Source organism: Tiliqua scincoides, unplaced genomic scaffold (genome assembly GCF_035046505.1).
Source record: "Tiliqua scincoides isolate rTilSci1 unplaced genomic scaffold, rTilSci1.hap2 HAP2_SCAFFOLD_153, whole genome shotgun sequence".
Taxonomy (NCBI): domain Eukaryota; kingdom Metazoa; phylum Chordata; class Lepidosauria; order Squamata; family Scincidae; genus Tiliqua; species Tiliqua scincoides.
In genome coordinates, this window is record NW_027101405.1 from 1,042 (window position 1) to 27,526 (window position 26,485).

Genomic DNA, 26,485 nt, shown 5'->3' on the forward strand with positions numbered 1-26,485 from the left:
AAGCTTTCCAGTTCTAATGGTGGTCCATTAAATTGTATTGTCAATGTCAGATGAACTCTTAAGAACCAGAGAAATGCCAAGTACATGAAATTGCAATGAGGGACAGATTATAGTTTGATTATATGGTGTCATCAGTGTGCATGAAATTTTATGGAGAAGAAAGATAGTTTTCTGCCCCAGCTGCTTACCTAGCCCCAGTGCATGCCCCTCTATTCCTAATTAAATGCCTGTGGGCCCAATCCTATCCAATTTTCCAGTGCTGGTGCAACCATGCCAATGGGGTGTGCGGTGCATCCTTTTGTGGGGAGGCTGTCACAGAGTCCTCCTCAAGGTAAGGGAACATTTGTTCCCTTATCTCAGGGCTACATTACGGCTGCACTGGTGCAGGAAAGTTGGATAGGATTGGACCCTGTGTCTCTTCTCAATTCCATTTTCTTTGACATCTCAATATAGGGGGAGGGAAAAATAGGAACCACGAGCAGAAAATGTACAGTAAAAACCCCAACCCAATCTCTGATTGTACATATCTCTCTTATGCTGGATTACGGAGGTTCATTTGGTTTGCATAGTGTGTTCTGATGATTTGGATTCCTGGTAGCAGAATGTGGAATTTTTGCATTAAATAATTCTAAACCTCTTCATCCTGGGCACATCTGATTTTGTGTGCGCGCGCGCGCGTAAATGTTCTTAACTTGGATGCGTCTCTTCCCTACCTGACGCAGGTGCAAGATTTTGGCTGGCCGGACCTTCATGCACCACCACTGGACAAAATTTGCTCGATCTGCAAAGCCATGGAGACCTGGTTGAACTCGGACCCACATCATGTGGTTGTGCTTCATTGCAAGGTACAGGGGGAAATGCTGCAATATTCTTGGCCACTGTACGCAGAGATTTAGGGGAACCAGCTATGAATGGCAAAGAGTGGACAGTAGAATGCCAGGGGTGGGAGTGCATAAATTGGCTTGGTTTCTGAGGACAGGGAGCTGGGCATGTTCAGTATGTTCCCCAAACTATGCTCCTGTAGATTCTGTGGTAGGGATGGCACAGATGCTGTGGACTCATGAGGATTATGTTGCAAATTCAGACACTTAGAACTCCATTTCAGGTATGGGTGGACCTGGCTATTGGATTATCAGACCTGTTTCTGGCAATTGAAATCAACATTAATGCATCTTTTGAAAATTAGATCCTCCCCAGTAGGAGGATCTGATAGATTTTGAAGATGTTGAATTTTTTATTCAAACCTTTTGGGAATCTGATGTGTTACTTATTATGTGGTGGTGATCGAAGCCTGATTGAGAAGCATGGCATGTTCTCAAACTTAGCGGAGAAGGAAATATTAATGGATTTTTCCTAGTAATGCTTTGTCTTATTAATTTAAGTTACTCACCAGTGCAAGAGAATCTGTCAGTTTTGCAGCATTTTTTTTTGGTACCCTGGTCTGACAGCTCAGTTGCATTATGGTCCTAGTTCTAGCATTTAATACATTTTTCCTCCCTCCCTCTCTCTCTCTGTGCCAGGGCAACAAGGGCAAAACAGGTGTGATCGTAGCAGCCTACATGTACTTCAGCAAAATTTCTGCAAGGTATTGGGAGCATGGGGGAGGCGGGAAGTGGTGGCAATGTGGGTTAGGGTGGGAGGCTGAGTGTGTCGTAATTCCCATGGCACTTACTTCTCTCCGTCCCTTGCATGCAATAGGTGTTCTTTTTCTCTCCTCTGGAATATCATTTTTCTTCTTTCTCCAGAATTGTGCCCCTTAGGTTGAGTCACTGTGGATAGAATGCAGATATAACTGAGCTTCCGTATTTGGCTTCACACAGACGCACGTGAGCACATACTGACGCATTCCCTTTCCTTCTCTCCCAGTGCAGACCAGGCCCTCAGCACACTGACCATGCGCAAATTCTGTGAGGACAAGGTGGCTGCCTCCTTGCAACCTTCCCAGAAGAGGTGAGACTTGCATCTACTTGCCCTGCTTTTCCTCCCTACTCATAACTCCCCACTACAGGCTAGCACTGGTGTTTTATAAGTGGTGGGCCTGTGAAAATGAGCTACTAGAAGGAGGCAGGGCAGCATATTGAGCTGTCGTAGTTGTGAGGGACTTGTGAAAAAGTTTCTGAAAACAGGTGTGGGGGGGGGGTGTTATATATTCAGATGGCCTAGTCCTTGTGCCTGGAGACTGTTGGAACTGTCCAGTGTTCCCTGCCTTCCTAAATGCACAAAGTTCTCAGTAGAGGAGAGCAAACTGGCAAGGGATCAAGGAAGATCCTCATGTACCCACCCCCAGTTAACCACCAGACTGCACCTGCTGCTCACAGTTGCTACCTGCACCCCAAGCACAGTTGCTTTGTTTCCACTGAGTAAACATGGTGGTCAGGACTGGTGTGCCAGCTGCAGCTGGTGAGGCAGCAGGAATAGAGTGACTCAGAGGTCTGTTATCAAGACTTTGTATGTCTGCTATGGCCAGGCAGCTTCTTTTACTAGAGCAATGAATAATCATATCCGAATTTGGCACAGTACGGGTGTTTTCCAACTCAGGATCCATGCTAATCTGTTGCTGAGAGTTGGAGTGGGGGGCAGGTTGAGCTGAAATAAGGACTGGAGCTTGAATCTGAGCCAGAAATGCAGTGGGGGGAAAATTTGCCAAAGATCCTCATGCTAATGACTAAGCAAAGGCAAAAAGCTCCTGATACCAGACCGAGCTGTTTTGAATGCCATTGCAGTGAGGCCACATGGCAGGACAGATGGGAAAAACCTATCTTCCCATCTGTTTTCCCCCAATAGATTCTGGCCAGACCTCCTAATGTGATTGGCATGCAACAGTTGATTGGGCATCCATCCCTCCCTAACCAGGACAAGGGACAGGTAGAAATGCCCAAGTGGTTATAAGTCATTGCATCAGAAGGACCTATGACATCATCAACCTTAGATTTGATAAGACAGGGGTTCTCCTGAATTTGAAGCTACTCCTGCACTCCCAGGTGGTGGCTGTGGTGAGGGGAGCATTTGGGTGATCTGACAGCTACAATCGCTCAGACCCGGCCACGGTGACCCATGCCTTACTGATGCCTAAGTTAGATGACTACAACATGCTCTAGGTGGGGCTGCCTTTGAAGACTGCCTGCAAGCTACAATTGGTGCAGAATACTGCTGCCCATATGGTTGTGGGGGCTTGCTGGTTCAACTCAGTTGGGGTTGCTGCTTTGGCAGCTACTGTGACTGCCTGTTCATTTCCAGGCACAATTCAAGGTGCTAGGTTTGACTTTTAAGGCCCTTTACAGCTTGGGATCAAGGTGTTTGAAGGACCACCTTCCTTTTAATCTGACCTTTTAATGACTTTCTCTGAAGTCATAAGAGGGGGCACTTTTAACCATGATGCCATTGATGGAGGTGAGGGTGGCAAGAAATATGGCCTACTCAGTGGTGGCCTTCCCCAATTGTGGAACTCCTTCCCCTTGAAACTAAGAACTGCTTGGAGACATTTCTGCAGGGCCTTGGTTGGCAACCTTCAGTCTTGAAAGACTATGGTATAAGCCTACAGCACACAGTATTCCCAGGCGGTCTCCCATCCAAGTACTAACCAGGCCTGAACCTGCTTAGCTTCTAAGATCAGATGAGATCAGGCATCTGCAGGGCAACAGTTGCTGCAGGGTCTTAAAACCTAGTTATTCAGGATGGCTTTCGATGGCTGACATGATGGACTGCCATTTTAATTAGATGTAATTTTTAATGGTTTTTATGTGATCCACTGGGGCTTTTGTCTTTATTTTAATGTTTTATTATTATATGTTTTTAAATCTTGAAATTTAAAATTACAAGAGTGCCTTTTGAGTGCCCTTACTGGGAAAAGGATGGGGTAGAAATTCTTCAGTTAAAATGAGATCATATATGAGGATGCATGTGTGTTCCATGTGCATTTGATGTGCAATCTGTTGCCAGAGAACAGCTGCTTTTACCTGCCCTATGGGTGTGGTTCCCAAACTGTGAGCTGTGGCTCCTGGTGAGCCATGGAAACCAGCCATGTGGAATCCTTGAGAAGAACACATCACCCTATACAATGTATAGGATTGTAGCCCTAATGGAGAGCTGTGCCCAATGGCCCAGTATGTCAAGGGAGTGGCCCAGTAGTTCAAGAGAGTCGCCAATCAGAAAGATTTGGGGACCACTGGCCTAAGGACTCACCATTGACCCCTTCCTCCATTCCCTGTGGACAGGTACATCCATTATTTCAGTGGACTACTCTCCGGCACAATCAAGATGAACAGCAGCACGCTCTTTCTGCATCATGTTTTGCTCCCAACTATCCCCACGTTTGAGGCTGGAGGAGGTAAGTGCCATTGGGGGATCATGAAAAAGATATCCAGAAAACAACCCCCCCAATCCATCCAAATGCACATCAAGCATGTGAATACACACACAAAAAAAACTGCCAAAATTGTTCATGCTAGTCTGTTCTTATACCATTTGTAGATAGTTCTTTGGAGTTCCAAAGGATGAGTAAAGAGAGAGAAAATGAATGAAAGAAAATGATGAAAGTTTTAAAATTATGAATGGTATGGGAAAAGTAACTAGAGAAAAAGTTTTCTTCCTCTTGCATAACACTAGAACTTGGGGGTCACCCAGCAGAATTGATTGGCAGCAGTCAGTCAAAAGGAAATTTTTCTTTGTATAGCACATAATGAACTTATGGAATTCACTCCCATGAGGTGTGGCAAAGACCTTAGATGACTTTTTTAAACTGTTAAACAAATTCATGGCGGATATGCCTATCCATAGCCTCCAAAAGCTCAGTAGAGCCTCCATGTTCAGAAGCAATATGCTTGTAAGTACCAGGTGCTGTGGACCATCAGTGTTAAAGATGGTTGTTCTTGTGCCCTGTTTGTAGACTTTCTGGTGGCATTTGATTGGCCCTGTGGAAGACAGTGTGCTGGACTTGCTAGAGTGTCCTGTTCTTAAGCTTATGTTAGAACATGCACATACTGGAAAGCAATGCTATATGTGCAGGGCCATCCCTAACATGCCAATGAACCAAGCGAATCAATTGGGGATCACTATTCAAGGAGTATCCACCCAGCCAGAAGCAGAAGAGAAGTCCATGTTCTTATGCCGATTCTAGTGGATTCAACTCCCTCATGGAATCTGCAGTATTATTTCCAGGGTTGCAGAGTGAGTTCTTTGTGCAGGAAAGCTGTTCATGTGAATCTGATATGCGCCGGGTGTTGTGGATTCCATACAGCAAGAGTATGGATTTTGGTACTGGACATGGAACTGAGGATTTGTAAAATCAGACATGGGCACATGTATCTTCCAATGCTGTACGTACTATCATGTTCCTATTGGGAATTTATTCTCATTGCCCCTTTCTTCAGTTAATGTGTCGTCTATAAAATGTGTGCCCTACACTTCTTCCCACTTCTCATGGTGGTTTTCTCTCTGTCTACCTGCATCCTTCCCTAGTTTAGAGGCAAGGTGTGTTTTGACCTTCCAGCACAGAAGTGTATCTTTTTAACTTTGTAAAATAACTGATCTTGCTTCTCCTAGGCTATCAGCCTTTCCTGAAGATCTATCAGTCCATGCAGTTGGTCTATACCTCTGGAATCTAGTGAGTATAAGTTGACTTTCTCAAGAGGAACTGGCTAGCTCATCCTCTGGACTTTTCTGGCGTAGGGACCAGTCTCCTTGTCTTTGATCCTAACTCCCTTGTGTTTCTCTGTGACTTGCAGCAGCCTCCACGGTGCTGGTGGGAGTCAGAAGCTCTGCATCACCCTGGAGCCAGCCTTGCTTCTGAAGGGGGATGTCATGGTGAGTACAGCCAGCCACTTTAAGGTGGATCTAAGTATTACAAGAGAGATCCAGCTGCTGCCACCATGTGTTTGTTTCTTAGCTTTCCTCAATATTACATATGGCATGATGTGTGACATGACACTGCCACTCATTTCTCTGCCCCATCTCATGTGGAAACTGTCAGTGCATTGGATGTCATGCCATGCTGTGTGCTATACTGCAGACTATCAGGGAACTAGCACGCAAAGCCTTCTAGTGCCTGCAGGCCTCCAACAGTCAGAGAGAGAGAAAGAAGTAGTCTTTTTAATGCTTTTTTACTTCTCCTCCACTGTAGTTTAAATGTAAATTTATTTTAAAAATTCCATATTGCATTCTTCCGTGTTGGCTTTCATATCGTGTTAAATCATGGTTACTGATCTCAGTCAGTAAGCTCATAACCAGCAATGATTTAACCTGATATATTTAATATTCCCCTTGCAGTAATTCTGGATCCAGAACAAAGCTGCCAACTGTGCATGAAATCTGTGCAAACAGTTGAGCTAGAAGCAACTGTGTTTGTGCATTAGCAGATGTCTTGCTCTCCATGCCCTTAGCTCAGTGCTAGAGCACCTCTTTTGCATGTTGCAGATCCCAGATTCATTCAGTCCCTGGAAGCATCTCCAGGTACTGCTGGGAAAGACCCCTTTCTGAAACCCAGAAGAGTTGCTGCCAGCCAGTGTCCTGTACTCAGTATGGCACTAGGTGGACTAATGGTCTGACTCAGTAGAAGTTAGTTTCAGGGTGTGTGTGTGTGTAATGGGATAGTGATGAAAGCATATATACCAGCTAGGAAAACTACACTATCCAGCCACTATTGTGCCTACCTGTTTTTTTTTTCTCTCTCTCCCACCCGCACCAGGTGAAATGCTACCATAAGCAGATCCAAGGAACTGAGCGTGACATTGTGTTCTGTGTCCAATTTCACACTTGCACCATCCACAGCACCCAACTCTGGTTCAGCAAAGATGAGCTAGATGAAGCCTGGAGAGGTGAGAGGGAGATGCCTAATTCTAGAAATGAATGGTAACGGGTGTTCACCTCAAAGACATTCTTTCAGTTTTTGGAGGCAAGAGCCTGTTTTCATGGCTGTGATATGAAGGTTAATCCTGGGAATGAAAAAAAAAATTAGTCTTTCTCGTGGTATCCAAGATTCTTCATATCTTTGCTGCACAGACCAAAGATTGATTCACTTGTTCAGCAAAACCCATGGTAAATGAGTGTGTACTTGCTTGTGGGAGGCCTTGGGGTGAATCGCCAGCATTTCCAGTTTAGGGGATCTTGGGTAGCAGGTGCAGGGAGAGACTGTGGAGTGCCTGCAGCTGGCCTAGATGGACCTAGATGGACCAGTAGACTGATTCAATATAAGGCAGCCTCCTATGTTCACTTTTAAACTTTCTTGCAAGTAAAAAGCTCCTTGCCCAAAGACATTAGGAAGAGGGTTTGGGCGGAACATTCACTAACCCCCAAAATGGTATTAGCCCAGGATTTTGCTGAACATGTGTTTTGGTTCCAACATGGTGAGTCTGCCTGGATCTGCCTTTAAAAGGGGATTGGACAAGTTTCTGGAGGAAAAATCCATTACGGGTTACAAGCCATGGTGTGTATGTGCAACCTCCTGATTTTAGAAATGGGTTAAGTCAGAATGCCAGATGTAGGGGAGGGCACCAGGATGAGGTCTCTTGTTATCTGGTGTGCTCCCTGGGGCATTTGGTGGGCCGCTGTGAGATACAGGAAGCTGGACTAGATGGGCCTATGGCCTGATCCAATGGGGCTGTTCTTATGTTCTTATGATCTACTTCTGAAAGATTCCCTGCTATCTTCTCCCATCTTCTATCTTGTATGAACCCATCTTCTGTCTTGGGTCGAGACCCTGCTCTGTGTTGCAATCTCTTCTGAGATCAGGTGGGTGGTTACAAAGGCCAGAACTTTCTTGGCCATTGCACCCAGGTTCCAGAACTCCCTCACCCTTTCCTTGGTTGCCTCTTGTTTGGATATGACTTTGATGTAGTTGACATGGAGCTGTCTTTGAAGAACTCTGGAAATGTCGTTCCATGGAATGGGTAGGGATCACAAATGCAGAATTCTTACCACTGTACCAAATTACATTTCCCAGAATTATTTCAGAAACCATGAACAGCGTTGTTCCCAGAGGGGGGCACAGAGCTAAGTTTTGCAGGGCGCCTCAACAAGCCATATAAGCTGCCCCTCCCCTTTGCCGTCAGAGCCATTCTGGGTGGCGAGAGCAAAGCAGAGGAGACACCAACATGTTGCTCTTGCTGCCTGGAATAGCTCCAGTGATGAGGGGGAGGGACAGCTTGCACAGTGCATTGAGGCACCCTGCAAAACTGAGCGCTATGTCCCTCCTCTGGGAATGCCACTGCCCGTGAACATTAAAGTGGTGTAAACTGATACAAGTTTGCTAAGTAAACAGGGTCTCCAAAGAAACAAAACTTATCTCTCCTTAAAAGCTGTAAAATGGGTTTAAAGGGTTTTTCAGATTTGTGTGAATGTGACCTGTGAAGCAGATGACCACTCTGGGCTATCAGAATCTGGGCATGACCTTTAGTCTGTTCATCTCTCTGTGTTCTCTCCCCAGATGAACGATTCCCCTTTGAAGCAAGTGTGGAATTTATCTTCTCTTCCAGCCCAGAGAAAATTAAAGGTGGGTGAATGGTGGAGTTGAAGGGGCATGGATGGATGTATGACCATAAGCTTCTCTCAGGCATTACAGCCCTTGCTTGACCCAGAAGTCAGGTCCCAGGGCTGTGGTCAAAAGGCACCAGATGCAAGCATGTGCTGAAGCTAACTGGGTCTTGGGTGGGACCCTGCCTGGGACTCCCAGGTGCAGAAAAGAGTGACCAAAATGATTGATGGGCTGGGGCACCTCCCTTATGAGGAAAGGCTACAAAGTTTGGGGCTCTTTAGTCTAAAAAAAGAGGTGCCTGAGGGGGGACATGACTGAGGCATACAAAATTATGTAGGGGACGAATAGAGTGGATAGAGGGATGTTCTTTTCTCTCTCATACAACACTCAGAAAATTGAGTGTTGGGAGAGTTAGAACAGACAAAAGAAGATATTTCTTTACCTAGTGTTTAATTAGTGTCTGGAACTCCTTGCCACAGTTTGTGATGGCATCTGGCCTAGGTGCCTTTAAAAGGGGATTGGACAGATTTCTAGTTCATCACAGGTTACAAACCACATTAGGTATATTCAGCCTCCTAGTTTTAGAAATAGACTATCTCAAAATGCCAGCTTTAAGGGAGTGGCACCAGGATGCAGGTCTCTTATTGTTTTGTGTGCTCCCTGAGGCATCCAGTGGGCCACTGTGAGATACAGGAAGCTGTACTAGATGGACCCTTGGCCTGATCCAGCGGCGCTCTTCTCATGTATGCTGGCTTCATTTCCACAAAAGAAAGGTGGAATATCAGTGTAATTGGTCAGTAATGAAGATTATCCATTAATCTCTAAAACATTAGTAAAAAGTGGGAATCTTTGAGTCACTCCCAGCAGCTTAGCTTCTGAATTATCACAGCAGCAGAAACTCACTGACCTAACCGCTTGGCCGCGGCAGATACAAAGAGGGGTTGTATCTGCTCAAAACCAATGGCCAGTCAACATGACGGGAATGACTAAGGTTTCAGCGTGTTCATAATTAGATGCATATATACATATTTAAGATTATGAAGAGCAGGGGTTTGTGGAGGGAGAGTTTGTGTACTGGGTGTAGTAGTGTATTGCTGTGTGTTCTGTCCACAGAGGTGCATTAATTGCACATGCTTGCAAAATCCCTGTCAGTCAGGGCTGTTGTTCTTTTCTCCTAGAAGTGAATGGCTGACATGCATTTATACTGGAGACAGTAAAATTATGCACTCGGGCACACCACTGGAGTGAGGGGAGTTCAAAGCCTGTTTCTGTTTGCATAACCCTATCCTAGGTTCTGTTGGTCATATTGGAGTACAGTGGAAATTTGGCAATCTGCTTGCTTGCTTGCTGATTTGTTTATTTAGAAAGAAGAGAGAAATTTTGAAAATCTTGTCAACCTCATGTGACCCTAGAAAATAGCCTAGTTTATACATTTAAATAAACTTGTGCATAATCTGACCAAAAGTTGGCCTGCCAAAAGTTATAGGCTGCCATCAACCCCCTTGTTTGGAGTATGAATGGGAAATATTTTATTTATTCTAAAATATTGATATCTTACCTTTCTTTCCCACTGGGGAAACAAAGTTAACTTACATCCATTTAAAAAGAATGCAATATACAATGCAACATATTGTATTGTACACAAAAGGAAAACTTATGATAAAAAAACTAATTGACAGCTAGCTACAAAACCCTCTCGGAATCATCCTATCCAGTGTTCTTGGTTGGAGAGCAGGCTTACCAGTATTCCTTTGGTACCGACATTTTCTTATCACAGGCTGGGAGCCCTACAGGAACCATGCTGCTGCAACAGTGGATTACAATATCTCAGACCCTGTAGTGCGCTGGGACTCCTATGAGAACTTCAACCTGCACCATGAGGACAGCTTGGAAGGTATCTTGTAGGGCCCCATTTCAACCAGGCATTCCGAGAACCTCTTCTGAGCAGACAAACCCTGTTGCCATGTTATAAGCAAGGCTGTGTGTGTTTTGTAAATCTACATACGCCCAGAAGAAACCCGGACATCAGATGCAAAATTCATCATCCTGAGAGCTTCTAGATTCACTAAGGGTGCAATCCTAACCCCTTATGTCAGTGCTTTCCAGCAATGACATAAGGGCAATGCAGCTCCAAGGTAAAGGAACAAACATTCCCTTACTCTGAGGAGGCCTCCATGAGTGACACCCAACTGCAGGGTGCAGCACATGTCCTATTGGCTGGAAAGCACTGTGCTGGAAAGCACTGACATATAAGGGGTTAGGATTTCACCCTAAGACTATGAAGATAGGCTTACAGAGTCATAGCCACTGGGGGGCTTAGCTCATTTAGGAATATATCCTAATTAAATTCTTACATTTTATGTAAGTTTTAAACATCTCAGACTTTATGTTGGGGTTTTACAGTTTCATACTGCCTTATAATGGACCCTTTCCCCACCACAACGAGATGCACTCTTAGGCCCCTTTGCCATAACACTTCTGGGTATGGGATGCTTTGGGGTTTTGTTTTGCTTTCAGTGAGAATGGGCGCACATGCCTGCTGTGGGATGATGACCCACATAACTGAGACCTTTTTCACTCTGTACTGTGTGGGTGATTCAATCAGTACGAAGTGAGCCAGGGGACTCCCAGTAGACCTTCTCCTAGTTACACTTGGGGGAAGCTCAAATACCTTGATTTGGTATTTTAAAGTTTGAGACCTAGTCTTGGCAGGAAGGTGCATCCTTCCCCTTGCAACACAGACCACAGCGACTTTGTTGCTCCTGGGAGCAACAATCTCAACTTTTCCTGAGCCTTCCTGATTACAGTTTCCTCCTAATGTCCCCTTAAAGTAAACTCGTTAAGAACTAAAATAAATAAAATACCAAAAGGGAGTAATCAAATGGCAATTTAATAGTTGCGTCAGAGACCAGAAAAACTCGCAACAGGATGGAGTAAAACACCCTCCTCTTTCCCAGCAAGAGCTGATGTTTGAAGAAGGGAAGCTGTTGTGTTTGGAAAGTGAGTTAATGGAAAGAGTGCCATAAATGTTGGGGGTGGAGGATGATGGTGAGCTGGATTAATGAGTAATAACCTCTCAGGTCCGTATACATGGGGAAGAAAATGCACACTTGGCCATGCGGTGATGACTTGTTCCTCTTTGCTGAATACATTTCAGCATGATCATTAACCTTACTAAAACTGAAGAGAGACAGTGGCTTATAAGCAGTAGTGATCCTGGCCCTGGTGGTGCCCATGGCCGCAACCGCAACCTGCTGCCCTCTTCCCACCGGCCAGGCTGCCGCCCCACCTGGGTGCCCAGGGAGGCTGCACGCTACCTCCCTGACCCTCTGAAGGCCTCGAAAAGCCCTTGGAGGACTGAAAAAGATCATTTCCAGTTTCGCAGAGGAACCAGAAGTGAAGTTTTTGTCTTTAGAAAAAGGCATTCTGAGGACTGGAAGACTTCCCCAGCCCTCAGTATGCCTTCTAAGTGCATAAAAATGTCACTTCCAGTTTTACGGAGGACACAAAGAAGTGATGTATTTTTGCTCTCTGAGGGCTTTGCAAGGCTGTCAGGGAGGCAGCACATGGCTTCCACTGCCCTCAGAACACCTCTGGGGGAAAAGCCCTCAGGGATGGCATGCCTTGGATTGGCATGCCAGCTGATTAAGTGCCATGGGGGTATGGATGACAGTGCCACCCACCAGCCTGGTTCCTAGGACATATGTCCCTCTTACTCCCACTCAAGTATGCCTAGCTTATAAGGGGGTCAAAAGTGATTTGAGGAGAGTTTGGCTTCCTACAGTGTATACAAACTTTTAAAAAAAATCTCCTTCTCGCCTCTGGCTAAACAGATTTTGGAATCTTTTGAAACAATACAAACACTTGCAAAACCTGATCGCCAAAGGCAAACACGGTCATGTATACACTTCATTAACAGTAGCCTCTCTCTCAAATAACTTTCAGCATAATTGGGGGGTGGGTGGGTTATCATATCCTCATGGAACATACATGGAGTGAAACTAGCCATGGGCAGTTCTCAATCTGCATAGCATTTATACAAGCCAGCAAGTCAAATCCCTGCTGCAGCCATCAGTCTTCTCCCTCGGTCTTTGGGCATCAGATGGGGAGTCCACCCTTTTGTTGTTTGCTTAAAGTAGTGCGTGTATGTTCACTTATATATCCATTCTTTGTCTTGCCCAAAGTGCCTGAGTATAAGCCCTTGAATGTACTTAGATGCCTGATGGGGAGATTCCAGACCACACCTGTGGGGCGAGTGCTCAGATTTTCTAGTGCTCTCTACTGCCCCTGAATGGTATCTCTGCTCCTTTGCAGATGTCTCGCACACCCGGGGCCCTCTTGACGGAAGCCTCTATGCCAGGGTCAAGAAGAAAGCAGATCTGGGTAGCTACTCCTCTACCAATGGTAGCCCCTGCAGTCCAGAGTCCCCTCCACAGCAAGGGGGACGCCTCCTGTCCATTAGCAGTGACTCGGGGCACTCCTCCATGCTGACCGAGAAGGCAGATGACAACACGCCACCGTCCAGACCACAGCCTACGCCCGCCGAGAAAGAAGAACTAGATAGGCTCTTGGGTGGATTTGGTGTCCAGCCTCTGTCTCGGCAGCCAAGTGAAGGGAATTGTCGTCATGCTGTCCTCCCCTCTTCCAGTGCTACCAAAGAAAGAGAAACTGCCATTTTGGAAGATGATCTTCCCGACTTAGGTCAACCAGGAACCCTCTTTCCTTACCCAACGCAGCGCTCAGGCCTGACCCGCCATTGTTCCTGTCGCCTTGGTTATCGCTCCCACAGCCCCGAGAGGCCTCACAATGTGGCCTATTATAGACCCGATGGCACACTGGAGCGGCGGCAGCCAGTCTACAATGGTGGGCACCCCCACACGCACCCTGATGGATTTGAGGAGAAGCGACGAGTATATCGCTCTCTTTCTGACAGCATCCAGCCCCACTCCTTCCCCTTCGGCCACGACCCATTGTCCCCTCACAGTCCTAGCCGACGGGATCATGAGGAGCTGCTGATCTTGGAGGACCCTCCCACTTTCTTATGCCCATGCCAAGATTGCCAAGAGGCAGCTCGTGATGAGGCAAGAATCCCCACTGCTTCCTTCTATGGCCTACGTCTAGACCGGGAGCCTGATCTGTGGGGGATGGAGAACACGAGGCCATCCCTACTCCATCATCCCCTTCACCGGGGTGGGCAACCTGTGCCTCTCCTTATGCCCACTACCTATGGGCACCCTCATGTAACTCATGGGCAACATCAAGCTTTTAACTTTGAACCCAAGATGATGGCGGCACACCTAGGTCATGCTTACCCTGCCCACCAGCGGTCAAAAGTCATGGAAGAGACCACAGAGGTCTATCCCTACCCTCGCTTTGGTCCCGCGTACCCTCCAGTAGCACCCTACACATATGGCAGAGCCCCAGCCAAGGCCTGCATTTCCCCTTATGCCTCAGGATACTCAGGGTCTCCCCACTCAGGCTCTGTTTCACCAACCAGCCCGCCATACCCACCAAGCAGGAAGCATGGATACGAGCCCCTGGAGAGCAATGATGGATACTTACAGCCAGGACCTCCAGAGAGGCCATGTGGTAAGTGTGGTGATATTGACTGGTGTGGTGTGGGAGGGTGCCTGGGCTTCCAAGCCAATGGTTGCAGCCTTCAGTCTCGAGAGACTATGGTATAAGCCTACAGCACCCGGCATTCCCAGGCGGTCTCCCATCCAAGTACTAACCAGGCCTGACCCTGCTTAGCTTCCGAGATCAGACGAGATCAGGCAAGTGCAGGGTAACAGTTCCAAGCCAATGGGAGGAAGTTAAGGGAGTGGCATAAATAGCCAGCGAGCCTTTTCTCCCAACCCCCCACTGCTCCATGCTAAGTAACCAACGCCAGCTACCAGGCCCTGAGCTTTTTCTGCCCTGATGCCACCTGGGCCTCTTCCTAGGCAGCAGTGATTTCGTTATAGGAATCCCTGTTGTCCAAGGCTCAAGAATCTGGAACCTGTTGCATACAAACATGTGGACGTGGCTTGGCTGTGCTCTGGCCGACCCTGCCTCTCCTCTCCCTTTCTGCAGAGCTGCAAGACTGCAGGGAAGCCGTGCCCTGGCAAGATACCCCTCCCTCCTTGCAGCAGCATCGACAGGAGGTACGAGCTGCTTGTGCAGAGGCCTCTGGGCCCCCCATCCCTGTGCACACCAGCAGCCCAGTATTCAGCAACGACAGGTAAGTGTACCATAGAGAAAGGGAGTGCACACTTTTCTCAGCTCAGCGTTTTTTAAAAGACTGTTGCTACCTGTGGCATTTCATTGTACTGTTCGCGTGAGCAGCCTTGGGTTGCTCGGCAGGCTTGGGGGTGTATTTTTTTCTTGAGTAGCTGTGTATTGCCACACCAGCACGCAGGTGTTTTTCCTTTGTAAGCCAAGTGTAAGTCACAGTCTGTTAATGGTACGCTTGCTACCTTGCAGGCCTGGAACACATAAGCACATCAACAAGACTGGCAACCCCGCTGAACACGTGCTTCAGTTGAGCCCTGAGGAGCTGGCTCCTCCTGGCTGGAAAAGAAGCCCAGAAAGGATGGCTTCATCAAGCAGCCCCACGCATTCTCCAGCCCCGATGCAAGCCTTCACCCACCTCCCCACCTTCAGACCTCAAGCTAATGGGACTCCCCTGAAACTAGGTCTCCAGTTGCCACAGCCCTATTCTCGCTCCCAGGGCCTGTCCAGCCCACCGCATGTTGCCTCCTCGCCCACAGTCAAAAACGGTGTCTTGCAAGAGATCCAGCCACATCAGGATGGTTCAGAGATGTCTAGCCCTTGTCCCACAGCTGTCTCCCACGAGATGTCTGGTGAAGATGTCTTAGGGCACCAGCTAGGCCCAGTTATAGAGGGACAGGCCCAGAGGAGCAGCTCAGGTGTTCCCTGCCACAGCCAGACCCCGGCCAGCTGCAGAACAGTGTCCAGTGCTCCAGCCTCGCCTCAGATCGCGGCAACTTGTAACGGGCGTCCGCACAGTGAAAGAACTGGACCCGAGTTGAACACCCTTCCTCGTTGTCCCAACAGCACACCTTCTCTTGGGCCCTGCTCAGTCAGTGTCCAGCAGCCAGCCCTTGGCTACAGTTTTGTTGACATGCAGGGCTCACCAACTCCAGCCTTCCCCATTGCAACAGCCTACTACACAGGTGTAGAGAGCAACTTCTCCAGCCGGGATCACCTCTGTGAACCACAGCAACCTCCGTTACCTGAGAAACATCACACACTAGCAACTAGAAATTGGGAGAGGAGCTCCCCGCCTGGTCGCAGCCCTGGGTCCGCTCACCATGTTACCTTTGCACCTGGTGTACCTGATGGCAGTACACCTGGCCCAGGTAAAAACTGCTTTACGATGAATATTCAGCAAGGATGGAGAGAAGAGAACTTTAGCTCCCTGATTCCCTTTTTTTTATGAGGTTTCTGCTCGCTAAGTCCCCAGCTATGGCCCTGTATTTCTCAGCAGCAGACTGTCTCAAAGCTGACTGCCTCTTGCCCTGACTGTCTCAAAGTGATCTACAAACTCAGAAAAAGTTCAGCCCTCTTTCCTGGGAGTGTACAACTCAAAATGCAAGTGAGGGGTTGCTTGAATGCTCCCACACATGCATGTAGAAAACTAGAATGGCAGGTGGAGGCCTGAATCCTTGTCCCTGACAATCTAGCTTTCTGTAGAGGGGTGCATTCAATCGTGCAGTCACCACGTACAATCTGAAGTGGTTTGCATCTGAGGACTGTACCGCATGATATTTCTGAATGAATAGTTCAGGCTAATCTTGCCTCGCAGTACCTCCATAAGGTACTCACTTCAAACCAGAGCTCTTAAGGGCTTAGCCCTGTGGCCATTTTTCAGTACAGAGTTTGGATCAGGAACGTGGATGAACATAGGTGCCCAGCTTACCACGTGTTAAGGTTTTCTGCCTGTGGTCATCTTGATTAATGCAAACATGGCGCTGAGTTTTTTTCTCCTGCCATACATTCCATTGTAACATAAAGTGTCTAAATGGTAAATGATAAATGTAATAATACACATTGACAGGGTATGGTTTGATCCAGGTTTTTCCCGCTCAGAACAAAAGCAGTAAAAGAAACAAGTAATAGGACAGGTAACATGTGGCATAATGACCAAGGAGTAGTTCAGAAGATGAAAAGATAAACTGGTGTATCTGTACTGTTGTTGTGTAGTGTGTATCACTGAGACTACAGCTGCTGAGTCACATGATGGAATTCTCCCCAATGCCCTCATTTCCCACCCCACCTTACCTTCCAAGCTGAAAGGGAGCATTTCAGGGGGCAGGCGCGGCTTCCACTTTTGCTGGAGTGCTTCCCAGGCTCAGGTTTACTACCCTGCCTGCTGTCTTGTGAGCACATGGCCTAAAAGGCTGAGCCATGAACCAGCAATTTGTGCCTTCTTGATCCAGGTCTCACTTCTACCATGAACTCATTCAGAGGCCTTCAACAAGCTGCTATTCTCTCAGCCTCGGCCCCTAACACTCCCCTTCTCCCCCACTGCAATTTGGGGATAACCAACATCATGCCACTGGCCCATTTAGCTTAGCCTGCACTGCCTGGTAGCATTCCTCTAAGTTTGCATGCAGAGGTATGGAGATGCATGTGATTGAACGTGAGATCTTCTGCATCCAAAGCATATGCTCTACCACTGAGTTATGACCCTTCCTCCACAAAATGTTTGACCAGTCTTACAAGATTATTGTAGGAGTCACTGAAAATAATGCATGTGAAATACTTGAATGCTCTACAGCAGGGGTGTCCAAAGTTTCTGGTAGGAGGGCCACATTGTCTCTGACACTGTGTCAGGGGCCGGGGGGGGGGGGAAGAATTAATTTACATTTAAAATTTGAAGAAATTTACATAAGTTTACATAAATTAATATATTAAAGTTGAACTTATATGAATGAATGAAGGTCTTGCAATAGCTCAAGGCCTATAAAGGGCCTTGCACAAAGCAACACCAGCCTTTCCTTTGCTGCCACTATTGCATCACATATGTGAAACAGCAAGCAGTGGAAGAAGCCCTCATCCCACAACTCACGCGAGAGGTCAAACAGTCACCCTCACGCTGACAGCAGTTGCATCGGGCCAGTGTGGGCTACAACAAATCTCAGAGGGCCAGAAGCTCATTGGAGACTGGGGGCTCTGTGAGGGCCGCATTGAGAGGCCTCGAGGGCCGCAAGTGGCCCCAGGGCCGGGGTTTGGGCACCCCTGCTCTACAGCACTGTATGCTCACATATACTGTATGTTGTTAATGTTGCCCCCTTTATTAGACATTCCAAGGTCTTTTGTTTCTTTGCTTGGGTGCAAGAAGTAACTTATTCCAGTTGACTTTCTTCCAGATCCACAGCAAGAGAATCAAGTCAGCGTCAAATTTGTGCAAGATACATCAAAGTTCTGGTACAAGCCTCATTTGTCACGGGACCAAGGTAAAGTACCATTAATGTCCAAGCACTTTTACCTGTTAAGGTTGGGATTTGATAAGAACAGTAGCTGATTCTGCCTTCCTCTAGGAGGTTCCTGAAGGGAAAGTTATGAAAAGAAGTTTAAAGCATTAAGGGTAGGAAGCAGAGTGGATAGAGAGCCCTTTTCACACCAGAAAGTTCCAGGGAGACTGACGATTGCCGGACCTTATTTTGAAGAATTATATAGTAAAGCAGCAAATCCTGCCCTGATAGAACTTCACAAGATGCTCACCAACTGTTTGCTCCTTCTCTTCCTGAGCAGCCATTGCCCTCCTGAAGGACAAGGAACCAGGCACCTTCCTCATCCGAGACAGTAACTCCTTCCAGGGGGCCTACGGCCTGGCTCTGAAGGTGGCAACGCCTCCACCCAACAGCATCAACCACTCCACCAAAGGTGAAGAAAACCCCCAAAACCTCCTGACTTGCAACTCCAAAAGAGAGACTGCCTTCCCAGCAGGCAGTTGCGCTTTCTAAAATATACGATGCTTACGTTTGTCTCATGGTTCCCCTTCCCAGAAAGGCCACTACAGGACCAGCTTGCATGGAAGGAGAGAGCCCTGGAGACTTCCCTTTGCAATGATCTGGTGGTACAAGACAGAAAGGAGCAGGCAACATGGCCACTGGTGTCTGTTGTCTTCCATTAGTTACTGTATTGAGGGAAGTGGGTCCACAAGTCAGTGACAGCACCTTGCCCCAGGTGCAGTTCCTGGCATCTCAGTAGGACTGGGGAAGGCCCCTGTCTGAAACCCTGGAGAATTGCTTCTAGTCAGAGTAAAGAGCCGAGTTGGATGGAGCAGCAGCCTGAATAAGTAGCAGATGGCAGCTTCGTATGTTCACCCGCTCCTGGGCAAAGAACCTGCTCTCAGCTTTGCACAGAACTAGTTCTACCACTCATGACATTGCTATGCCTTAGAGAGAGGGGGAGTGCCAAGAATTGAGAGGTGTACAGATTCCCTGAGCCCCTTCTTGCTCCCAACTCATGGTCCCAGTTGGGTCCCTCCCTATCCATATATCCTCTCCAGAATACCCAACTCTTCTGCCAGGATTGCAGTGAGTCTCCTGAGCTTTCGTTTCTGCTAAGCAGAGCCCTTCCCAAGAAGCTGCCACATAGGAGGAGAGACACAGGGGATAGAACAGTACTTGAAAGTGTCTCTCATCCTTCTTTCTGCTGTAGGAGACCCAGCTGAGCAGCTGGTGCGCCATTTTCTTATTGAGACTGGGCCCAAGGGGGTGAAGATCAAGGGCTGCAACAATGAACCCTATTTTGGTGAGTGGCAGTAAAGAAAGCAGGCATTCCACCTGTGCCAACCCTACAGATCTAGGGGAGGATGACCACCTCCAGGAGGCTGGCACTAGGAAAAAATTGTGCTCTTCCCTAAGGAAGTTTTGGATTGAGTAAGGAGGGAGATGCTGTGTTGTAGGCAAGGTGGGAAGGAAAGAGTTTGGGATGTTGGGCTGTAGCCCTCACCTGTCCCTCACTGTGCCTGTCCTCCTTTTTGCAGGAAGCTTGCCAGCCCTGGTATCCCAGCATTCCATCACCCCCATCTCCTTGCCTTGCTGCCTCCACATCCCAAGCAAAGGTGAGCCCTTGAGAGAAAGAGCTGAAATCTGAAGAAATGCATTATAAGTCCTGATGAGCTCTTCGCCTGGTAACATGAAAGGAGAGAGGATGGTGGTTAGGAATTGTGGGGAAGGAGACAGATTTGCACCTCTGCAGGAAATAGCAATTAACGAGTTTAGCTACTGCCATGACTTTACACCCTGCCATCCACGCTGCTTTGTTGGAGAGTCGTGACTAAGGGCCCAATCCTCTCCAATTTTCCAGTACTGATGCAGCTGTGCCAGCAGGGTGTGTGTTGCATCCTGTGATAGGGGCTGTCATGGAGGCCTCCTTAAGGCAGGGGAACATTTGTTCCCTCACCACAGGGCTGCATTGTGGTTGCCTCTGTGCTGGAAAGTTGGTTAGGATTGGGCCCCAAGAGACTGAGCTAAAAATCATGTGCCACAAATCTCTTTCAGTCACAGCTCCCCCCCCCCCACTTGTGGTAATGCTAACCTACTTCATAGGGTTGTTGTGAGGTCTGCAACAAGAAAATGGATGTGAAGTGCTGGGAGCACTTGAAAGAGCTATGTACGCCAATCCTCCTAGTTCCTAGTATGCATAAACTGGCCAGCATCACCACCACAGTCCTGGGAAGGTTTACAGAAGCTGAATGGGCATCACTGTGTCCCCCCACCTAGTACTAAAAGCAGACATCTAGATGTAGCCTGGTCTCAGCCTCCTGGGTGCTTTTATTTATTCATCACATATGGGGTGGTATATTGTCGTCACCACCACCATCTAGGTTAGACTGAAAGAGGCTGGCTTAGCCAACATACTTGGGAGCCCAGTAGGGATTTGGACTTGGGTCTCTCCTGTCTAAGCCCAAGACTGTAACCTCTGTTTCATGCTGACTCTCTACATCTTGGACACTGTCACTTCCTCTCTGTCTGTCTTTCACTTTTCAGATCTCATGGAGGCGAGCCCAGAGTTGGCTGTACCCACCAATATGAGCACGGCTGCTGACCTGCTGAAGCAAGGAGCAGGTAAACATCCAAGTTGAGAGAGAGGGCCGTCTGTGCATGTGCGTGACTAGGGGGAATATAATGGCCGGACATAGTGATGACAATATTTTCTTTAGATATACAGCAATTTAATGAAATAATTATAGGTAAGGGCTGTGTTGCTAACATATTCATTAGTTATTTGATTTTTCTCTGTAAACTGCTTTGTGAACTTTTTGTTGAAAAGCGGTACCGTATTTTTCGCTCCTTAAGACGCACTTTTCCCCCCCCAAAAAGTGGGGGGGGAAGTGTGTGCGTCTTATGGAGCGAATACTGCAAAGCTGCAGGCGTTCTCAGGGCAGCAGAGCCTCCTTAGCAGGTGCTTCTGCCCCTGACCAGGGTCCTGCCTGTGCTCAATGGTAATGCAAATGCAAATGCAATGGTAATACAAATGCAAATTGAAATGCAAATGCAGGCACTCAGTGGTAATGCAAATGTTCAGCACTTAGTGACAATGCACTTGCAGAAAAATACTACAGTACCTCATGCTACCAGTGCAAGGATGATAAAGCAGAAAAGGCTAGCATATAAAATTCCTTTTAAACTAGAGGTAGTAAAATATGCTAAGGAGCATGGAAACAGGGCAGCGGAGAGACATATTTTATTACACTATTTGGTTCAGAATATTTTTTTCCCTGTTTTCCTCCTCTAAAAACTAGGTGCGTCTTATGGTCAGGTGCGTCTTATAGAGCGAAAAATACAGTATATAAATACTGTTAACCATAATAATATTCATCCTCAACTGATTATGTTCAGTGGGCCCTCCTTACCCTCGAGTTCAGCATCGGCAGACTTGTGTATCTGTGGATGCCGTGCCTGCAGCTGAAAGGTCCTAGAACGCCCCCTGGATGTGACTGCAAGGCACTTCTGGAGTACACTGGCATAGTCCACTCTCGTCCAGAGGTATTCTGAGGCACAGGGAGGCCTTCTGGTCGCATCTGGGAGGCTTTCTGAGAAGGCTGCATATTACTTCTGGAGGGCCGGGCATGACCCATTGGTAAGTAATTATCGTGCTGTGCCAGGTTCACCAGCAGATTTCATTATTTGCAGCATTCGGTATCTGTAGGGGGTCCTGGAATAGATTCCCCCATAGCTACCGAGGACCCACTGTGTCCTCAGATCCAAATTCCATACCAGGGCTAAGCTACGTTCTAACCAGGAGTCACAGTCCTGAATTTGTTAATAGTTAATGCAGACTTGTTCCACAACTTATTTTGCTGTTAGTAGTCAAGTGGAGGAAGATTTCCATGTTGTACGGAAGGCACAAAGCCTTTTTTCTGGACATGGGTGACCACTCTCTCTCTCCCCCCCCATCCCAAAATCTAGCCTGCAGTGTGCTATACCTGAGCTCTGTGGAAACGGAGTCCCTGACAGGCCCACAGGCTGTGGCCAAGGCAACCACCACCACGCTGAGCACCACACCTCGTCCTTCTGCCAGCATTGTGCACTTCAAGGTGTCGGCCCAGGGCATCACACTCACAGACAACCAGAGAAAGTGAGTTGATCTACAACAGGATTACCACCCCTGCTTGGCCTGGCTTCTTGGCCTGGTATCTTCCTTTCCCAGTCCCTGCTATGGCAGTGCCATCTTTCCAGCCCATCTCAACATGCTGTGCTCTTCTCCCTTCCTGCTATTGAGCATCTGTTATGGAAGAGCTCCAGCACGGTTGAGCACTCTGTCCTCGCTCCTTCCCTTGATTCAGAACTTTCTTCTTCTTGCAGGCTTTTCTTCCGGCGCCATTATCCTGTCAATAGCGTCACCTTCTGCAGCACGGATCCCCAGGACAGGAGGTAACCACCTGACTTGGCCACATGGCACACTCATGCCATGACTGGAGAAGTTTGCTTTTCCACATATGAAACTTGTGCGCACACAGGGCCCTTGGCACTGTTACTACTTTATGAGAAGTTAAGACATTGCCATTGCCTTAAAGTTGTGGAAGACCACCTGGAAGAGGCTGGTCTGTATGACCCCTTGGGTGCTGGAGAGGGCTTATTCCATCCCAGCCCCTGTGCTTTGGATCTGGTCTACGCCTGTAGCAAAGAGAGGTGGAAAGTGCAGAGGTTGTAGAGTGGACTCTTACCATTTCAGGCTCTGGGTGCACTTGAATGTTTCCCATATGTTTAAAAAAATACCCCACAGTTGAAAACCTGGCACAGCAGGGAGTGACCTGGGAATAGCCCCCCCTCCCCCTGTGCTGGTTTGTTTTACATTTGCAGACACATTCTTACATGGAGGAGTATTAAACAACAAAGGCACCTCCCCACCTGCAACACTAAGTAATAGAATTGACTGTAGTGTCCGGGAGCCTGCTATCGCATCCTGCCCCCTGAGCAGACTGGCCTGCAGAGACAGAGGGGCCAAGGGGAGTAAATGCATCCGCGCTCACGTGACATGACTCTTTCTTTAATTGCAGGTGGGCTAACCCGGATGGCACCACATCCAAGTAAGTGTTGAGAAAGCCAAACTCATCCTGTTAACTTGTCAGAGACAAAGGGTAGGCATTGTTCAAATCCGTGGGTGTTCTGGGAACAGGATCTGTAGGTGGGCCCATAGAGGAACCTCCAGGTGCACCTGGAGGTGCCCTCTAGTCATGTCCAGGGGTGTTCTGAGGTGCAGGAAGGCTGCGTACTGCCTCTTCATGTCTTGGAGGGCCTGCTGAAGGCCACTAAGATGCACTGAACCTCCCCACGCCTCAGAACACCTCCAGACATGGCTGGAGGGCACCTCCAGTTGCATCTGGAGGTCCCCTATGGGCCCACCTACGGATTCTGTTCCCAGAACCCCCATGGATGCCAGCATCCAACTATACTGTATGTTTCTTCTCCCTGTGTGGAGAAGGGGTTTATAGCTTCGCTTTCTTCTCCCGCTCACTCCATGCACAGGGGATTCAAAATGTTGTCCTTTCCGGTGGAGTAAGCATAGAGCTCTGTTCCTGTCTTGCTTGCTGTAATGCGACAAGGAATTTTTTTAGAGCTACACTAAGAACAATTATTCATTTGTCTTTTCTCCTAGCCTTACCTTTAGACCAGCAGTTCCCAAACAGAATATGGGTCATGGTGCACTTCTTTCACAGCAGCCTCTTCTCCTGGGTGCTGTCATCTTGGATTATGTTAGATCTCACACAATTCAACATGGCGGTGTCCGGGAGAGCTAGGAAGAAGAGGCTACCAGGGACACCTCATTGCACTTCTATGAGTTTCCCATAGCACTGTGGTACCACAGTGGACAGTTTGGGAACTGCTGCCTTAAATGGTTAGGGTGAGAGAAGACTAGCAACACTGTTTTCTTGACATGGCAGTACCTCAACAATTGTCTTATAGCAGGTCAGCACATCATAAACTTAGGGCAGGTGCAAGTGGCGGAGTCAGAATTCAGAACTGCCCACACACACACTCTTATGAAAGGATGCTCTGTCTCTTCCAGGATCTTCGGCTTTGTGGCCAAGAAGCAGGGTAGCCCATGTGAGAACGTCTGCCACCTCTTTGCTGAGCTAGACCCCGAGCAGCCAGCATCAGCCATTGTCAACTTCATTACCAAGGTTATGCTGGGGACTCATCGGAGATGAAGGGAGCTGGGAGGCTAGTCCAGGCCTTCTGCCTGGCATTTGCTCCTCTGCAACTTGACCACTGCTCCATATCATTCATGTGAAGGAAGCCCCTGCAATGGGGAGAAGCTCTGATTGGGCCAGCAGGCAGGCCTAGGGAAATCCTCTCTAGTGATTGTCTGCTTCCACCCCTGCTCTTTCCCCTTTTCACCCACTGCTCTCTCTGTAAGCGGAAAGAGGCAGAGACTGAGCCACCAGGATAGCATCCCATGACAGGAGTAAAGATTGCATGTCTCCTTGCATCTTCTTGCTAGCGGAGAGAACATCGGCAGGAATTTGGCACACAGCTGCATGTCTCCTCCTGTCAGCAGGCCTTTCTGTGAGAATAGCCAAAGATCCATGGCTCAGCCAGGGGCTAACGTCACGGGGAAGCAATGAAGATGTGAAGCTGTCTGTAAATACAGCATCTCATACAGTCATGGTAAAAGAAGGGAGTTCGAATTACTCCGGACAGGTCAAGATGTGGCACTACCCAGGCTTTAGATGTATTGTATTCTGTGGGCTAAGCTCTGGATTGTGGCAAACATAAATCCTGGTTTGTGGTTGGGGACCCTGGCTTCCATTTCTCCACTGCAAAGATGCCAAGAGTAGTGCTGTTTGTAAGGTAGACTGTCTCCCTTATCCTGTTGTTTTTTTTTTTGGGGGGGGGGGGAGAGAGAAAGCAACTGGGTGAAGAAGTTTGCATGGAAAGGTGGTAGGCAAGAGTGAGTACTTGCCTCAGCTTCCTTGCAAATCATTCAGGGACTTTACAGCAGAGAAGTAACAGCCAGTGTTCCCAGTTCTACATTTACCTCCAACTGTGTGTAAATTAGCCCATCATTACAGTTCATTTCCATTGGGCCTATAATCTCCTAAACTTATGCAACTACTTCAGTTGGGAAACAAGATGTTAAGAAACCGTGATCGATTATAGAAGCTGTCTACACTAGGATTACAGCTCTTTAAGGCTGTCCTCAGTGAGATTTTAAAATGCCTCTTCTGCTTTTTTTCTGCTTATTAACCAGAGGCTCAAATGAGCTGAAAGAGGGGAAGACCTTGTGCAGCTGAAGACTTTTGACGTGCTTTGCCTTCCTGATGTTGGGAGTTAACTCCTCTGGCACTATTTACAGGACAGTTTATCTTCAATGGGTGGAATTCAGTGCAATAGAAGAACACAAAGCCCTATGAATAGTCCAAGAACGTCAGTGAAGGTTTTCTGTAACTTTAGGTCACGTCAGGGAGAAGGCAGAAAGGCATGTACCAAACATAGGGTCTTCAGCCACACTGCAAACCTGATTTGCAGTCAGAGGTATTTTAAGCCTCATTAGTGAAAATACCCCAGTTGTGTTAACAAGGCCCATAGCCCAAAGGGTCTCTACTATGCATAGCAGGAAGATCAGGCCTGAATAGCTGCAGCTGCTTTGCACAAAATGTGAGCCCATCCACTGAAGCAGTTACTGTGAGTACAAGGTACCTTGGCTGCCTTTCTCCAGGTTCTATGATGGTGCAGCATTTGTGGCATTGGGCAAGTGTATGTGATAAAGGAGTCTAGGGTGGAGATGAGAGAGGTGGCTGAATCTCATGAAAGAGCAGGGGACGTGTGCAGTTTATCTTGGTGGGAGTGTCGCTCTCTCACTGAAGGGGGGGGCTGCAAAGGCTGTCCTTCCTCCATGACAAAAAGGCAAGATGATCTGTGGGGGTTACCTGACCCCTCATTGTCATCATCTATAAAATGGCTTTGCCTTGTTAAGTGTTCCTTAAAGTCCTCCTCCTGTGTGAAGGTAGTCTCATTTCTTTAACAGAAATATACATACAAGTGTTGAATTAGGGGGTGGGCTCCTGGGCCTGCAGTTGCACTGATTGATTGGGGAATTTTTACCTCATGTGCCTTCTTCCCCCACCAGGGAACTCTAGGGGGGGAAAGCTGTTCCTGCAGCTGTTAGGGCATGGAAACCCATCTTCTTCAAGGAAACTCTTATTTGTTTGACCTAAAAGTGTAGCAAAGTGGTTCTGCCTTGTCCTTTCCTTGCTGGTACCTGAAACTGGAGGTGGAAGCTGAAACTGGAGGTGCTAGCTTAAAAGTGGTTATATTTGCTTTACTGAATTCAGTTCTGAAGAACTTCAGAAGCTGACCGACTCGTACTGGAATAAGTCTAATGAACATGAATTCTTCAGTATTTTATAGCGTGTACGCACACACACCCCCAACAGCTAACATATTTTTTAACTATCAGCTTTCTGCACCTGGCAGGTCAAGCTTCCACCATTCATATTCTACAACACTACTATAAGTAGAGGAGGTTTATCCCTAATTCTGCCTGGGCCACAGG

At 47.6% G+C, this 26,485-nt stretch overlaps 1 protein-coding gene and 1 pseudogene across 2 annotated transcripts; one reads left to right on the top strand and one right to left on the bottom strand.

Moving 5' to 3' along the window:
* The first annotated feature begins 726 nt into the window (after positions 1–726).
* LOC136635941 (tensin-2-like) lies at positions 727–24,821 on the top strand. 2 transcript variants are annotated; one of them, XM_066611005.1, is made up of 21 exons: positions 727–845; positions 1,521–1,585; positions 1,867–1,950; positions 4,215–4,327; positions 5,542–5,602; positions 5,724–5,802; positions 6,683–6,812; positions 8,420–8,485; positions 10,245–10,361; positions 12,782–14,056; positions 14,540–14,687; positions 14,930–15,828; positions 17,842–17,928; positions 18,227–18,358; positions 19,139–19,231; positions 19,467–19,544; positions 20,473–20,550; positions 21,895–22,063; positions 22,291–22,359; positions 22,986–23,015; positions 23,996–24,821. In XM_066611005.1, exons 1-21 carry the CDS (start codon positions 792–794, stop codon positions 24,135–24,137), a joined length of 3,969 nt encoding a protein of 1,322 aa, XP_066467102.1. In that variant the 5' UTR covers positions 727–791; the 3' UTR covers positions 24,138–24,821. The 2 variants fall into 2 exon arrangements, with proteins under 2 accessions (XP_066467102.1, XP_066467103.1); XM_066611006.1 differs by lacking the exons at positions 19,139–19,231; positions 19,467–19,544; positions 20,473–20,550; ... (2 more) ...; positions 22,986–23,015; positions 23,996–24,821 and adding an exon at positions 18,481–19,106.
* Positions 14,151–14,267, bottom strand: LOC136635943 (5S ribosomal RNA; annotated as a pseudogene).
* Positions 24,822–26,485: the final 1,664 nt, after the last annotated feature.